The sequence below is a fragment of the Hippoglossus hippoglossus genome, chromosome 5, assembly GCF_009819705.1.
Source record: "Hippoglossus hippoglossus isolate fHipHip1 chromosome 5, fHipHip1.pri, whole genome shotgun sequence".
Taxonomy (NCBI): domain Eukaryota; kingdom Metazoa; phylum Chordata; class Actinopteri; order Pleuronectiformes; family Pleuronectidae; genus Hippoglossus; species Hippoglossus hippoglossus.
The window spans coordinates 21,705,484-21,723,619 of NC_047155.1; the positions used below are offsets into that span (position 1 = coordinate 21,705,484).

The window sequence follows — 18,136 nt, forward strand, 5'->3', positions numbered from 1 at the left end:
CTTGGTTCAAATAAACTTGCATGCATCTTTTATACTCCAACACTGAGTATTCTTATTTTTGCCTTGAATAAAGCAGATAAAGGGTTGGTTCCTTCAAACGATAAAGGAACACATTCTTCCTACATTTTAGCAGTATTCCAGAGACGAGGATTGTTTGGGTTCATTTGCCCTGCAGGGTTGTGTCGTTCTGGAGACGATGATACTGTTTCTCAGACTAATCCTGAGAATCTGCTGTAGGCTTCACAGGGACTGATCATTGACTGTCACTGCAGCAAAACTACAACATTACATTTCATTTAGCTGACGCGTTTATCCAAAGCGACTTACAATGTGCATTCAACCATGAGGGTACAAACCCAGAACAACAAGAATCAAGAAATAACAATTTTCTTCAAGAAAGCCAAACTACTGTACAAGAACAGATATATATATATATAGAATATATATACATTATGAATATATACTGTATACAAATGAACTATAATAAATAGCCATGTGCACCAACATAAATAGTAAGGAACCCCAACTAAATTAAACAGGGGGAGAGGCATTAGCTTTTATTTTCACTGTAAAGTAAAGTAATCCTCATGAGTAACTACTCACAGCAACAGTCATTTATCAGTCATTGTATTTGGTGAGATTTATCTTTTTTATTCATTGTTATAAAGTGTTTAAAGTCTGACTAGTGTGGACACAGTCAGTTTATTCTATGATGTAAACATCTATTCCCCCAAAACTACTAAAAACACATCAGAGAGTCTCACTATTGGCCTGTGTGACAGGGTCCTTCTTTATGATGAACATGGGTATTCTCGTTTATTCAATTGATCCTTCACACACTATTCTGCTGCCACAAATACTCACTAGCACGTGTTCATCAACAGTTAAAAATAGTTTGTTTAGAATTTTTGCTAAAAACTACAATACAAAGCTGTTTTAGGAAATGACAAAGATCTTTTAAAAAAATAGATTTGAAGCCTATACAGTAGAGATTCATGGGTTTGAATGGGGCTGAGTGCTATACACAGGGTAGGAATGTCACAAAGTTGCAGGTCTTGGTTGTTTCATGGGATTCGTTAAAGCTAAAAAAATATAAAAATAACACTGACGTCCCCTTTACAACCGTGGTTAAGATAATCACTAAAGGTAAGTGGGCAAAAGAAAAAGATCTTTAACAAACAAAACATTCTCCCTCATTCTTTGACAGTAAAATGTAAAGAACTTCTTGTAACTAATGGGAACCCCAGAGATGATCTCTCGCTCACTTTCTCCAGATCATTATACCTCCCTCTTACGGTTGTGTGTTGTATCATAATGTAACCGATGATGAGAGGAGGTGTATTTGCTCGCTGACTTTAATAAGCAGAAAAGTTAATTCTCAACATGTAAACATGGCTGCTGTTCCTCTTTGCTTTCCTCCCCCTGTTGCCTATCCTCTCTCCCCACTCCGTGCTGCATGTGTTTAAGGTTTTTGTCAACAGATGTGGAGAGGGTTACTAGGTGTGTGGACTCTGCCAGCCCGGTGCCCACACGTCTCGTTTTAATGGGCAGCATATGGAGGTGGTGACTGATGAGTCGGACTCGGCCGCTGACAGGTGCTGAGTCGTCTGTCGCACTGACCCCCCGCCCCACAGCGGACCAAATCAGAGGACACCTTCCTTCAGCAGGCCTGACCCTACACACACACACACACACACTCACACAGTTATTGCAGTTATAGAAACGTTGTTAATACTCTGTGCTGCACATGAAAAATGCATTGTTGGTTTTCTCTGTTTCAAATTCATCTGAAGTCTAAGTTTTTTTCTGTCCAACACCTTGTTACTTTTAGCAAAGAATTACATGAAGCTTCAGAGTATGGTTTCAAATGTAGTAACACTGACATATTTCTAAATCAGATCTTATTTTCTCTTTTTATTTCTTTTTCTCTTTCCATGTAATACTTTGGTGTCATGACACCATTTCGGGAGAGCTCTCTCTTTGTGTTGGAGCAGAGTTTTGCCCTTGAGGTGAATATAATCTCATTAATAAAGCACACAGTCGAAGAAGGTACAGTCTTAAATATTTGCACAGAAGTTGTGCATGTGGTGTTTTTCTGCTCTTGAGACTGTGGAAAGAACTGAAACTGCCTCCTGTCTGAATATTACGCTGCTTTAGCGGATGGTTCACGAGCAAACTGTTGTAACGCTGTCAGATTAAATGTTTTTACACAGCCGTGAAAACAAGTCTGTCTTGCAAGTCAGTGCCTCCATTCTGTGCAAGGGGATTATCGTGTGTGTGCAAAGTAATTCGTCTTTCTGAGGTAATGACCTTGCAACTTCACATCTGTCCCTTTGCCCCCCCCCCCCCTCAACACACACACACACACTTTTCTATGATTCAGAGACAGGAGATGCAGTTTGATGCAGGCCGCAGTGGATGTTGTTGGGTTCTATGGCAACTGGCGCCTGCAATAAGGTCGCATAGGGGGTGTTTAATTAGTGGGCCACCGCCATCCCTGCGGAGGAGCTTTTTATTACTTCAATATGTCATAGAGTGCATCAGCTAGAAGCCCCACACATATGCACGCTTACACACACACACACACGCGCACACACACGCGCACACACACACACACACACACACACATACACACACTCACATACTAAGTCGTGTCTCTGTGACATCAGAGGACATTAAAAATTACTCTAACCTTAACCACAGCAACTACTTGCTTAACCCTGAATTAACGTTAACCTAAACCTGAACTTAAACTTAACCTTAACCTTCAGATAAAAATTGGATGATTATATAGGGACTTGTTTTTTGTCCTCATAAGGAAGACAAGTCTCCATAACGTTACTGCGTCAACAGATTAAGGTCCTATACACAAACACACACACACCAGTGCTACCCAGCGACAGGATGGTGGGACAGAAACAAAAATGAAGCAATTTAGTTTTGTGTGATGTAAAAATAAAACAAGAGGAATTGAATGATAGAATGAGCGAGGATGAAACAGAGATGAAGAGAAGGTTCTGTGTTGAAGGTGCAAGGTTTCTTCATTGATGCCTGAGGGTTAATTTGTTGTGCAGATTTACAACAATACAGATTCAGAGGGATTAAAAAACAAACACACAATAAAACAAGTAGAGGAAGGTCATGATGATCTGTGCTCTACAAGAGCCAAGTACATCAACTTGTGCTGGCTTTGTGTCGTGGTGCAAAGACTGCAGGTAGGAGAAAACAAGTGAAAAGAGACGGAGGGACTGAGTGAGGGTCAGCACCAAACACCGGCAAGAGCAGGAAAAGGACAAAGAGAGAGGCGGCCACTGTGGCGAGGCTCCACGCTGTGCTGTCACCCAGTGGAGCATTCACGCCTCTCGCTTCTAGCTTGCTGGGATTTTCTTAGGTGCTTAGCCAGCTGATTGCTGGGTCACTTTGGCCGGCACGAATGAGTGGCATCTGTTCAGTGCTGCCTGTGTGCGCACCTCCAAGCCAGCTGGATGTCTCACTTTACCGTGGGTGCGGGGTGCCAGGGCCATTAACACGTGCCAGTCCTGTGAATGGCTACGCCGCTACGCCCGTGCATGCCAGTACATCATTAGTCGAGGATGAGTGCGAGACAGGAATACACGCACATGCACGCACACACTCACACGGAGACACGAGAGGGGTGTATGGCTCTGAAATCGTCTCTTGCACATGAGCTGGTTCAGTTTTTTTAAACTTTGTTTTTGTCACCGTGGCCCCCCCACGTAGCCACAGACATTAACGAGCACGTCTGGGCCTGCGAGGACCCCTGGGGTAAACCCTCCTCTGCTGTCAGCTTGAGGTGGCATCATCAGTGCCCGTATGAGAATCTGCTCTTAGTGGAGAATGGAGCCACGCCAGAGGAGCCTGGAGACAAAGATGAACGTTTCCTCTCTTCTTTGGGGGGGATCTGAATGACAGTGAGATCCCGTCTGGCTCTTCTCTTGAAGTTCAGTGAAAGGTGTGGACTGTAGCACTGTTATGAACACAAGTGCCCTGCTACCTCTCCCCACGGTGTTTCTTGTTCCTGTGGCTGGAGCTGTGGGGTGTTGAACGGTGGACTACGTTGTGGGTGGCCCACATTGGAGCGGGTGATTGATTACATTTTTATAAGAGCAACACGGAAGCTGAGCCAGTAATTGGCACAGTGCTTTATGTTTTTCTTTTCTTTTATTATTTCTGCTTCTCAACGCGCTTGATCTATGTTCCCTCTCATTCATGTGGAGGATGATTTAAGCAAGCAATTTTGAAGCCGGTGCTGGTGTGTGTAACGAGCACTGACAAGGGAGTTGAGCTTGCCAGCAGAGGTCAGTGTTGCTCCACTGATGAAGTTAAACTCCAGTTCCCTCTCTCCTCTTTCTGTCCGTCCATCCATCCTTCATCTTCTGTCTGTTTTCATTTGGTTTTCTCCTTCTCACGCTTTCCATTCATCCAACTCTCTGAATCACACTTTGCTGGGAACATTACGCTTACATCACAGCGAGGCACATGCATCTCCTCTTCCTCACATACAGCAGATAGTTGCTCTGGCTGAGCAGTCGTGCACTGTAATTGCCTTTGACTCCACTTAATCTAATGGCTCTTCGAACAATGGAACATAAAAGACCGTGCTTTAAATGAGGAAACCAAATGAGCAGCGTTGGAGAGAAATTAATACAGTTGCGCGTGAGAGATGCTAACAGGATATTGGCACAGATAAAGACACACAAGAGAGAGGAGATTAAAACTCCACCATCAAAAGGATCCCTCCCATCTCATATTGATTGGTGAATGTGTTGTTGTCAACGTTTAGATTTGATTACCGCTGACACGCAGGGCTGAGGCGGAGACATGAGGCTGGTAATGGCCACGATGCCTTGCGCATATCAAATATAGCACGAATCCTACCGGAGTAATTAATATCTCACTGTGGTTATGAATTTCCTGGCATAAACGGCCAATCGGATTTGCATGGCTTGCACGGCGGTAATTAAGATGAAGCATCAGGGAAAATGTTACATGAATGTTTCAGCTAACTCTGCACCCCCCCTTGCTGTATTTCTTTCCTTCCTTCTCTAAGGACTTCTCCTTTTAGTCACAGTTTTCTTTAATATTTACAGGAGAAACGAGGTGTTGACATTTTGCCGTTTCATCGTCATGCACCTCGGAGGAAACTCACAGGGGGCAATTTCACAGCTGTAATGGCGGGGAGTAACACCAGGCCATGTGGAGGTATTTCTTGCAGCCATACTTATTCATGCTCAGGAAAAAAAAGGCCTCTCCTTACTGTGGGTTGTCACAAAAAGCTTTTCACAGCTCTTGATTTTCACATATTTCACCCCCCCCTATAGATGGCTTGCAGTATTGTGTGTCCCTCCTGGGGGATTCTGTCTGTCCCATTTGACACTGGATTGTATTTCCTGTGTGCTATTGGCACAAACCTCTGGGGGCTTTAATGGTGGTTTCTCAAAAATCATCCCATCAAAAAGCTGTCGGTGTAGTTTCAGATCAGTCAGCTGTCATCAGGTGGGGGCAGATATTGACCTTGTGGTAGGTAAGATGCACCACACACAGCTATTTCCAGCCCATCCCAGTGCAGATGTGGTGATTATCCGGCCGTGTTAACCATTGATTTTATTGCAATCCTGTGTCAGAAGTTGGTGTGACTGAAACATGATTACGAGCCCTTTAACTCAAACATATAGAGGCCAGATAATTACAAACGTCTTACATTACATCTTAATAATCTCTTTCTGAGTGGGATCAGGGGGCTTTGATACATGGTGTTAGTGCTGTTACATTACATTTGATAAATAATTCTCAAGCAACAGAATAAATTCACGCAATAAATAATAAAATATATAGATGATTGATATCATATCATTAAAATCTGATGTTTAACATGTAATAGGATCATAAAATACTAAAAAGTTCACAATCACATATAAATTAGTTGTCTATATTGTACATTTCTTACCATGAACTAATGTTGTGGTGCCCTGCAGCCAAGTTCATTGTGGGACTGCAGACAACGCAAGGTGAACCATGAGGCGCTTCTATTTTCATTCATTTAAGTTTTGTTCATGTCTGAAGTTTAAGAACAGTAAATGGACTTTAAGACAACTCTAAAAAACTTTCAAGGGACTTTTTCAACCTCTTTTCATGACAAGCGGCCAAAGAGGTATCTATTTAAGCTGTAAAATGTCCTTTTGTTTTATGTCAGCGCTGATAATCATTTTGTGTTCACTTTTGTACTAATGCAATATGCCTTATAATTTATTGAGTTGTTTTATACTGTATTTATTGATATAGTTCTCATGGCATTGTGTTTGGCGTCATGGCGTTATGGTGCAAAGGTGTCAGAGCATTACGAATGATTTACTAGATAGATGAGACATGCCCAAGCAATAACCGCCAGTTTCTGTGAACCGACCTGCATCTGTGTTGCTGTGAAGAGAGCAAAATAGTGTTTCTCACTAAACATAAAGTCCATTAATCCACAAAAAATGATCTAATTGACAGTCACAGCAACCTTTCATATTGACCCTTAAACCCAAAGCGACCTGCATGACTACAGACACCAGAGAGGTTAGTGAAAAGAACATGTCTGATATGCTTTTCTCATCTGGGCGAACAGAGCCTTTAAAAGCTGAAAATCCACCATCTATGTTTGCAAATGTGTGAGCTGTATGAATAAATGTGCTCCTGTGCTGGGCAGCTCTGAAGAAGTGCCCCTGATGTCCTGAAACCATAATTGACCCGCATCATCCCCGGCATTAATCCCTCTCAAAAGCCATATTTAAAAATCACACATGAAATATTATATTCAGGTGTGTGTGAAAGAGAAATGGGATGCATGCATTTCCCATGGTGAGTGTGTGCGTGTGTGTGTGTGTGCCCGGCGGTGGGTCGATGCGTCTTTGTCCTTCCTCCTCTCCCCCTGCAGATGAGATGACTGATTCTTGGGTATGGGGGCTCTTCCTTCACTCCGTGTCATTTCCAGGCCAGCGGGCCCGCAGGGACCCTCCGCAACGTTCCCTACCCAGCAGCCCCCAGAGCCCCCCAGGCCTGCAACACACATAACGCATTGGCTCTGTCACCACCACAGCTTATTTTAGAGCGGCCTCCTTGGCTGCTGGGAGAACTTAAACTTTCTGTAATTCATATTAATACATTTTGCGGGGGGGTTTGGGACTGTGGGGGAGGGGGCTCTGAGGCTTTCGGCACACATGCCAGTGCCAGAAGGTGAGCGGGACGGTGACAGTAAGTCAACAGATGAGCAGGAGGATGAAGAGGAGGAGAGAGTAAAACCAGGTCAGGATAAAAATGATAACCTGCAGGTTTGAAACATGATTTTACAGGTGAACCAATGAAACTAAAGGGACGGGTATTATGGGACAGGTACAACACATTTGGTTGTAGTATCTGAAAAAAAAAAATGGTGTTACAGTGGAATATCTTTACATTTTATTCGGAGCAAACGAGATGTGGTTATTTTTGTGTAAATAAATAGATGGAAGCATAACTATCAAAGCAAATCTTTGATCTGTGATTGTTATCAGGCTAATTTAAAGACCACCTCCTCATACCTGTCTGTGACGCCCAATGTTTGCATGTTCCTATTTATGCTCTGATAAAGGGCAGCATTCAGTCGGCTATGGGAAGTCAAGATGACGGCAGTGTTTCTATTTGTTCAATTGAGCCCCTGCTGCTGGCGTCTAATGGGTCTTTCCACTGAGCTCATCTTCTCTATTTCATCTAACACCTGCCTCCCTGTCACAGAGACGGAGAGAGAAAAGAGAACTCATTTCAAAGTTGAGGGGCACAGAGGAGCTGTGACAGTACCCCTTCAACGGACGCCTCCAGGCGTCCTACCAGGACAGTCAGGATGGGCAGCGTAGAAGTCCCGGAGAAGGGTGGGGTCAAGGATGAGCCGCCGAGAGATCCAGGTGTGCTCCTTGGGACCATAAACCCTCCCAGTCCTCCAGGTACTGGAAAACTCTGCCTCACCGCCGGACATCTAGGATGCGGGAGACAGTGAACGCTGGATGGTTGTCGAAAATCCGGGTAGGTGGAGGGTGTTCGGTAGAAGGGCTCAGAGGGCTGGTGGAGACAGGCTTGATGAGGGATGTATGGAAAGTGGGATGGATCTTGAGGGCAGATGAGAGCTTGAGGCGAACAGTGACTGGGTTGATGACCTTCTCAATCTCATAGGGGCCCACAAATCCGGTGGCCAACCTGCGTGACTCCACCTGGAGTGGAAGGTCCCGTGAGGACAGCCGATGGAGGAAGACCAGTGACAAAGTCCACAGCTATATGGGACCATGGACGGATGGCGATGGGCAGTGGTCGAAGCAGTCCAGAGAGAGGTTGGTGGGAGACCTTTCTGCGGGCGCAGACTGAGCAGACGGCGACGAAGGACTGGGTATCCTGGGCAATGGTAGGCCACCAGAAATGTTGTTTAATAAACCCCCACTTGCGTTGGATTCACGGATGGCAGGTTCGCTTCGACGTATGTCCCCATAGGAGCACTTGGGGTCTGAGAGGAACAAGGACATAGATACGGTCATTCTGCTGGGCCTCCTCCACCTGGGACTCCACTTCCCTGAATCTTAAGGGGAAGTGGATATTTGTCTTTCACCGTGATATTATTGTTGGGACCTAGTATTTGTGAACTACATTTCGGCCTACATGTTTAGTCAAAACCTGACCACATGTTTCTTTGTTCTGGAGACAAAGGAGAGCCTCCAGAACTCAGTCTCCCAGGGTGCTTCAACTTCACACCTAGGTGTTAAAACTGCCCCTGGACACAACTTTCAACCACTATTGGTCACTCTGGGCCCCATGATCCATGAGGTCACCAGGCCAATATAAGCCCAGTTCCCTCTCTTCCCTCTCTTTCGACTCAACTCTTCCAACTCAACCCCCCTGGAGGAGAGGTGTAGCTCTCCAGCTCACACAGCAAGGGAAACTTCCTCCCTACCGAAGCTCTACCAACCTTCAAGCAGGCCTGCCTCGAGCAGACTGCTGAAACCTTCCAAAAGGTAGTGACGCGAGAGCCTGCCTAAGAACTTCAGTACAAGAGCTGCATCACACAGCAGAACCACAACAACAGAAGCCACAAACCAGCAAGACCACTTCACTGGACTTCAAACAGCACATCAACCTTTTTCCCCTTTTCATGGATGGGTAACACAACTGGGCTTAATAATTATACTAGGCTTAGCAAAGACTGTTCAATTATATTAATTTGATGTTTATAAGTTTGATTTGTGTTGTTGTGATATTTGGTAGGAAGTTATTTGAAAGTTAGCAGTTAGCTGAGCAGCAGTTAGCCGAGCCCTCCCTAGCTGCATGGGCTCCTCAGTGGGTTCAGCAGGGGTCGAGCGAGGTAATTGATCAGGTGCTGGTAAACAGGGTGAGGTTCTAGTGAGTGGTGATGGGGTTTCCTGCTCTCTCTCTTTTTCTCGCTCTAATGCGATTATCTAGTCTGATAGCTAAAGAAATCAATCCATGTAATGATTCAGTATCATCTTTCACCGCTAATTCATCCTTAATGATATCAGCTAGACCCTGTGAGAATACACTCTGTGAAGTGAGCATATCCCAGCCGCTCTCCGCGGCCGGAATGCGGAACTCGACTGCATAGTCAGCGACGGAACATGCACCCTGTCGGAGCGAAAGCAAGCGACTGGCTGCCTCCTTGCCTGTAACTGGGTGGTCAAAAACTTTCTTAATTTCAGCTTGAAATTGATCAAATGATAAATTGAAACTTGAGTCTCGCCCACAGGCCACTGCCTGAGCAGCCCGACCCAAGAGGAGTCTCACGATAAAAGTTATTTTCACCGGATCAGAAGTGTCCATGCAAGGTTGATTATCAAACACAAGAGAGCACTGAAGCAAAAATCGTCTGCAAGACCCCAACTCCGGAATAGTGTTCGGGCGTGGGGATGGGGGAATCACAGGAGGAGAGGACAGGGAGAGCTGGCGACATCGGGGCTGACTGTTCCTCTGCTGACCATCTAGGGGCTGGGTTAAATGGTGCGTGGAGTTGCGTTAGCATGGCTCCGACGGATTTCACAGAGTCCACTAATCCTTTTAGGGTCTGGTCGTGTTGTCCGAACAGGTTTCCCTGTACCGTGATGGCATGGCGCTGTGCTTCTGACTCTGCAGGGTCCATAGCTGGCCAGTTTGTTCTGTCACGTTTAAAGTGTCTTTAAACCCCAGCGCAGAGACAGAACGCAGAGCACGAGGCAGTATGGAAAGTTCAAGGATGTTTATTGATCCCAAAAAACTGGATCGTGGATGCGGTTTAGGTGACGGAGGACGAGGGGATATTTCTCCGTGATGTCGCCAGCAAGGAGGGAAGGCAGGAGGACTGGAGGGTAGAGTCCTGGGGGAACAAGGTGAAGCACGGTGAGTACAGGATAAAGCTACATGAGAGAATTACTCTGATTACCAAAAACAGAGTGGCCAAGAACGAGAGACTACCACTGTAGTGACAAGGACGAACTGGCGATGACTAGGAGAACAACCAGGGTAGATATCCTGCCGGTGATCAGCGAATGAGCTGCAGGTGAGGTGGTGAGCTGACCCTGGACGCACTTCCGTAGAGTCATCAGAGGGAGATGGCACACATGTGCGGAGGGGAGACAAACAAGGGAAAGGGGAAAACCATTTGGAGGCACATAGGAGCTGTGACACCGCTCTTACTTTATCAGTGCATTATCCTATAATATATTATACTTTAAAATGGAGGCTCAGAATTTGTAAACTGATCATTGTTCTTGTATTTATATCAGTGTATGTAGGATTGTTAATTGATTGTTAGTGCATCCTGTTATAGTTATGATCGTTAGGGTATTAGCCTTTATTGAGAGGACGAAGCGGGTGTATGCTGCGGCACCAAATGCAACAATGCATTAATTCATCCTTACATAAATGTTTTGGATTCTTGAAGCTGTTTGTTGCATGCAACCTATCAACACATGACAGATGCAAAAATGCAAAAACAAAAAAAGGACAGCAAAGAGTGTGATTGGTGATAAGGTCCGACGCTGGTGTTGATGTGCTGTAAATAAATACACGTGATCTCTGCAGCAGAATTATTACTTTACATTCTGCCTCTGCCTTTAGCTCCACCCCTAACATGAACACTTGTTACCGGACATGATCCAGAGGCAGGGCCGGCCCTGGCAATGTTGGCGCCCTAGGCGAGATTTCAGATTGGCGCCCCCCAACATACACACGCAAATTGTCATGCATCCCCAAGAACTTTTGGACTGTATACAGATGCACACACAGGCAGACAAAATTGTAGGCTATAAAAAATAATAAAAATATATAATAAAAAATATAAAAAGAGTCTGAAATCTGCTGTACTGACAGCATATCATGTCATGTCGACAAAAATAAACATTAAAGATGTCCACAATCGGGGTGATTCCCACCTCTATATTGTTCTTTCTTCTCCTCCTCTACTTTGCGGCACTTTCTGAATTGTGCACCTGATAATTTAATCCTTTTTTGACTCATCTTTGACTCTAACCACAGTCTAACACCGCAGCGTGAACGTCGGGGAGAACCTGAGGCGGAAGCGCCAAGTCTCGTGCGAGCAGCCGCCTGGCTGTTCACACAGGAAGCGCATTTCTCTGCGCTGGTTCAGGGGTAAATGATGATGGTCTTCACAGGTGACTGACCTACACAAGCCTGTAGCCGCCACCTCCCCACAAGAGATTATGTGCTTGTGTGTGTGTGTCTGTTTAGACACAACTGACAAATGTGTGGATTAAGTACATAATTAAAGATGGGGAAATTTCATCATGTGGGGGCAAAAATCTGGGAAATTAAAACTCCAGGAGAACAGCGGGGAAATCGAAATTATGGGATGCATATTTAATCATTTATATAATATATAATATATCACTTATATCGTTTAAAATCGATTTTCAGTGTGTTTTCCGGGCCGATTTGCTCGCGCAGAGCGAAAAAAATACAACAGACCCCGAAACCATCGCGGCAGATCGCGAGCCGGCGTGGCGCTTCCCGGTGCTTCCCGGCACTACGCTGCCGGTGCGAACAGCCCAATTATTTTAAATGGGCGCGGAAAGGAGGCGGACAGCTTTTCGTGGCGCTTCGCGGCACTTCTACCTCCGGCGCATCCCCGGGGTTAGAGGATGATGGTGTGAAGTTAAAGGGGACATAGCATGCCCATTTTACCACAAGTTGATATGGTTCCTTGGGGTCTTAATGAAATGTCTGTAACATACTTTGGTCAAAATACCACAAGGATCATTTAAAACAGCACCCTTTTTACCCTGTATAAAACAGCCCTCCACAGAGTGACCTGTTTTGAGTGCCTGTTCCTTTAAATGCTAATGAGCCAGCTCCCCCCTCCCCCCTCTCCCCCCCATGATTTTAAACGATATAAATTACATATTTTATATGATATAAATTATCAAATATGCATCCCATACTTTGTATTCCCCTTCTGTTGTCCTGGAGTTTTAATTTTCCCAATCACATAATTAAATGTCCCCCTCTGCCCATCCACTACAAGCACACAAGCAGACAGACAGAGAGAGAAAGAGAGGGGTGGGGGGGGGGGGGGGGGGGGGGGGGCTATGAAGACCATCATTTACCCCCGAACCCCGACATTCAACGGGTACAACAACAAGCGGAGAAAGCAGAATCGCGGGCTGACCTTATATATACAGTCTATGGGGCTGACCAGCGCGGAGAAATGCACGTCCCGTGTGAACAGCCAGGCGGCTGCGCACTTGAGAACGGCGCTGTGCTGCCTCGCAGCGGCGCTTCCGCATCCGGTGTAACCCGGCGTAACGAGTGGGGGGGCTCTGTGTGTTTGTGCCAGTGTTACAGTAGTGCTGAACACTGCGGAAGTCTTCCACACTGCTGGCTGTGTGGCGTTGGCACAAATTCCAGCTCACGCATGGGAGAGCGAGCGGTCGCGCCCGAGCAACTGCTGCAGCCTCCCAGTCCCAACGATCCAGACAAATGCCACATGTGAGTGAATCGCGGGCTGACCAGCGCGGAGAAATGCTCGTCCCGTGTGAACAGCCAGGCGGCTGCGCGCTTGGGAACGGCGCTGCGCTGCCTCGCAGCCTCGCTGCGTCCGGTGTAAACCCGGCGTAACGAGTGTGGGGGGACGGGGGGGGGGGGGGGGGGGGGACGGGGACGGGGGGGGGGGGGATGAGGTGGGGGGTGGGTCAAGGCCATGTAGGGAGACTTCCAGTGCCTTGTTACGACACAAAACCCAGGAAGCTCAATCGAGTCACTCAAGCATGACGTTTCTGACTTAGAGGAACCATAACAAAACGCGCGAGTGTTTTTTTCCCAGAGTTTTTGGGTTGGTAGACATGCCAGATACCCACATCAACGTGTAGAAGCACTAACAAAGTGGAATTTGCATGCTATGTCCCCTTTAATGCATTGGTTTACATTGCATGTGTCACGTCATGATAAATCAGTCTCTTGTGCTGCCCTCTCGGCATTTTGCGCCCTAGGCAATCGCCTATGTCGCCTATGCCAGGAGCCGCCCCTGTCCAGAGGTCATGTCTAAACAAGGCTTAAATCACTTTGTGAGGGAAAGCTAGTGTTTAAAAAAAAACGAGTAATGAAGGTCCGATGCAGTAGGGCCTTAACACTACTGCTCGTACAGGCCCTGAAAGCAGGTGGCGCCACATCTGCCTACAGTTTTATCAGGAATTTATGTATTTGAAATTTAGAAAAACTTTTTAGGCATATGTCTGTCATGGGGCTGAGACACGCAAACAAATTTTTCAACATTAAAATTTATTCCCAGTCTAAAAAAAATAATAATCAAAAATGGTTGAGGTCGTGGGGTTTAACCACGGGTGCTGTTGCAGTTGTTTGAGCGTAGCTCGGTCCTGAGGCTTAGAAGCCAAACACCTCCTCAACAAGTCCTGGCATTCTGTGAAGAGAGAGGACAGACAAAGAGACAGTAAGACTGGAATCTAGAGTGAGGGATTGTAACATGAATGGAACATAATAACTGCACAGTAATAAACTCAGGCTTGTCCTTACCATAGGACAGCTCCATCTTAATTTGAATTTCCTTCTTGAGGAACCCTTGGGTGGAAAACCGTCTGGATGTATCTAGCATCTCAAAAACCAGTACCCCCAACTGCCAGACTGTGATGGGGCCGGGCGTGTACTCCCCTCTCTTGAGAAACTCTGGAGGAGCATGAGTATGGGTTCCTACAATATGAAAGATAAGGAGCAGATTGAGAATAGCTCCAGAGATCAAGAGATGAATGGAAAGAAGGATTAGGAGACACGCAAGTACCAGGCAAGTAGTAGTATCGGTTGTTATTGAAAATGCAGCCAGATCCGAAGTCAATGATCCGCACTCGAGGAACAGCAGGGCTCAATTCAATCAGAATATTTTCTGGTTTGAGATCTCGGTGGAAGACGCCCTTTTTCTGTAAATCGATGGCTGCCTCCAACAGCTGTTTCATGATTATCTGAAACAGATAAAGAGACACACCTTGTTCTTACTTAGGTGCTTGTAAAGGGACGAGGTGGCACTGACAAATAAGGTTTATTTAGTAGCTGCTCTGGATCGTACCAGAGCTATGGTCTCATGAAATCATAGTTCAAACTGAGTTAAAATTTCTATTTTGTCCTGACCACTTAAAAGACTAAGCTGAGCTCCAAAGGCCTTTCTTAATTCTGGGAGCAGCAACTGAAATTACAACTTAAGCACAAGGTTTATTTTGTGGCTGTTCTGGAGCTTTTGATCATATCATATGATCTCCAATTTGTTTTGAAATTACTTTCTCGACCTTTCAACCAATAATAAATCCATTAGTTACAACTTTATAGTGGAGGTCACTAGAACATGAAACTCAAAGAAACACACTCCACCAACATCAGTACCTTTGCCTTGCTCTCGTCCCTCAGATCAAGGTTCTCATTCATGTAGCGCAGGAGGTTTCCACTGAGGATTGGTCTCTCCATCACTAGAACAATCACATCGTCCACGTCATACCAGTCCAGTAAATTCACGGCCGCAGATTTGCCCACTAACTCTGGTCCACCTGCGGCTTTGTGCATAAGGACGACCTCTGTGGGGATACAATATCGCCTCCCATTTAACCTCTAAAGGAAAAAAGTACATGCGTTTTCCTCATCAACAACAGAGACACAAGGAAAACAAAAAAGCTCAAAAGTGATTTCAACAGTTTAGTGCTGAGTCGTCAGGTCACTCACCACTGCAAGATGTGGCACTTTGTGTTTTAGGAGGTATTTTATCACCACCTACAGGACAGATCATGAACATTTTAGTAGAAAAGTTGGTGACTGTGCATGTGTGTTGTGAGAATACACAAATTATACACAGAGAAGCAGGTAACCCTGGAACAATTTCAAAATATAATAAACTATTTGCTTTTTAACTAACGGTAAACAAGGAATGACTTAATGGTGCACCTTAATGAATCATCAATGCACAATGATGTTGGATATATAATTGGCCCCTCTGTGTTAATTGTGGCCTCTTTATGGCCCCTGATTTAGAAAAATCCTAGACTGGTTATACTTACTGATAATCCATCTGATCTTCTCATGCCAGCATTAACACATATAGAGCTTGACTGTTCAAGCCTTTGAAGCCTCAGGTATTTGGCCTCAAGGTCAACTACACAGACAAACACAGATACATGTTTTACTATAGTCATTAAAAAACTGACGACATCAGTACATCTAACTTAACATTTAATATTTTTCCAGGACTGACACAGCAGGAAATCCTCCACAGAATTCCCTGCGAGTGAGTATTGAGAGCAACTCAATCTGAGCCTGATCTTATTGCTTCAATTGAAAAGCAGCCCAAACATGTTCTTTTACACTACTACCCTACCTTTACAGGTGTGGCCCAATAGCAACTTGATCTCATCTTGGGAGACTCCACCTGAGCTTGGGACGCTCTCCGCTGGCACCTCGGCTGTTTCACCAGTGTTGGTGTCAGTGTTGTACACCTGCACCTCAAGGACTATGCTGGAACCTCCCCACCTTTTGCCTGGTGAATCCTCTTCTGTGGTGGCTACTCTTTTCATGGGAAACGACATGTACTTTTGGAGGGTCAGCCACCCCGCTCTGCAGCAGTAGAGGCAGCAGTCAGGGCAAGCTCAAATCGTGGCAGCGGTAACTCGTAGAGGCACTTCTGGTTTCAACAGAAAGTGCCACTGATATGTAAAGGAAGCTGCCTTTGATGCCACACTGTTTGGAGAACTGCATTTGTTGCCACTCTGTTTGGAGGCAGCTGCATTTGTTGCCACACTGTTTGGAGGCAGCTGCATTTGTTGCCACACTGTTTAAAAGCAACTGCCTTTGTTGCCACACTGTTTGGAGGCAGCTGCCTTTGATGCCACACTGTCTGATGCCACACTGTCTGATGCCACACTGTTTGGAGGCAGCTACATTTGTTGCCACACTGCCTGAGTAAACTGTGACAAACAAAAGGAAAAATGTAAATTCGTATCCTTGCCTTAAATTCCACATAAGATGGTGAGTAACTCCATGACAGCAATGATGCACTGCTCATGTAGCAATTTATTGACTACAACTGTACCAAAGTAGATGGAATTACCACAAAGAAACAAAGTTTTTAGTAACATTAGGACTAGGCACACTCTCCATTTATATTTATTCTCTCTAGGCTGAATAAATGTATTCAGGGTTTTTGTGTTACAAGACAACAAAGTGAGACTCACAAAATTTTACCTTCCAATTGCATATAAACCATTTACAGTTTTATTTACTATCGGAAGTTGACTTTGGCCCAAATGTTTTCCTTATGACTGGATCTCATTCTCCAAGGACTCTTAGTTAAATACACTAACATCCATAAGGAGATTTAAAATAGACTTATTGTTACTCCTTCAACTTCAAAATATTTTGTATAAGTTATGAACTTCTGTGGTATAAAAGCATCAGTGCATGTACTAGACAAATAACAAACGAAGCTGTACACAACAAACAGCTGCTGACTTACTACTTTTTAACTAAGTTTTATTCTCATGTTTTCAGTATTTATATGTATAGATGTACTATCTATCATCTATCATCTGTCTATCATCTATTATCTATTATCTATCATCTATCTTCTATCTTCTATCTTCTATCTTCTATCTATCATCTATCTATCTATCATCTATCATCTATCATCTATCTTCTATCTAACATCTATTATCTATCCTCTATCTATCATCTATTATCTATCTTCTATCTATCATCTATTATCTATCTTCTATCTATCATCTATTATCTATCTTCTATCTATCTTCTATCTATCATCTATCTATCATCTATCATCTATTATCTATCATCTATCATCTATCTATCATCTATCATCTATCTTCTATCTTCTATCTTCTATCTTCTATCTATCTTCTATCTATCATCTATTATCTATCATCTACCTTCTATCTATCCTCTATCTATCATCTATCACCTATCACCTATCATCTATCTATCATATATTATCTATTATCTATTATCTATCATCTATTATCTATCATCTATCTTCTATCATCTATCTATCTTCTATCTATAATCTATTATCTATCATCTATCTTCTATCTATCATCTATCATCTATCTTCTATCTATCATCTATTATCTATCTTCTATCTATCATCTATTTTCTATCTTCTATCTTCTATCTATCTTCTATCTATCATCTATTATCTATCATCTATCTTCTATCTATCTTCTATCTATCATCTATTTATCTATTATCTATCTATCATCTATCTTCTATCTTCTATCTATCAATTATGGAACATCTATCTTCTATCTATCATCTACCATCTACCATCTATCATCTATCATCTATCATCTATCTTCTATCTATCTTCTATCTATCATCTATCAATCATCTATTATCTATTATCTATCATCTATCTTCTGTCTATCATCTATCTATCATCTATTATCTATCATCTATCATCTATCATCTATCTTCTATCTATCATCTATCATCTATCTTCTATCTGTCTATCATCTATCATCTATCTATCATCTTCTATCTATCATCTATCTTCTATCTATCATCTATCATCTATCATCTATCTTCTATCTATCATCTATCTTCTATCATCTAT

The 18,136-nt window shown here is 44.0% G+C and overlaps 1 protein-coding gene and 1 long non-coding RNA gene across 2 annotated transcripts; both read right to left on the bottom strand.

The window, feature by feature from the left end:
• Positions 1-7,573: 7,573 nt before the first annotated feature.
• On the bottom strand, positions 7,574-11,826 carry LOC117761431. Its single transcript, XR_004613830.1, has 3 exons — positions 11,628-11,826; positions 8,790-8,794; positions 7,574-7,584 (listed from the first exon to the last, which is right to left on the bottom strand). It is a non-coding gene; the product is annotated as an uncharacterized LOC117761431 (long non-coding RNA).
• A 1,988-nt stretch (positions 11,827-13,814) lies between these two features.
• Positions 13,815-16,100, bottom strand: LOC117761253 (serine/threonine-protein kinase pim-1-like). Its single transcript, XM_034584958.1, has 6 exons — positions 15,893-16,100; positions 15,576-15,670; positions 14,911-15,132; positions 14,318-14,495; positions 14,056-14,229; positions 13,815-13,942 (listed from the first exon to the last, which is right to left on the bottom strand). The coding sequence occupies exons 1-6, from the start codon at positions 16,098-16,100 to the stop codon at positions 13,815-13,817; spliced, it is 1,005 nt and encodes a 334-aa protein (XP_034440849.1).
• Positions 16,101-18,136: the final 2,036 nt, after the last annotated feature.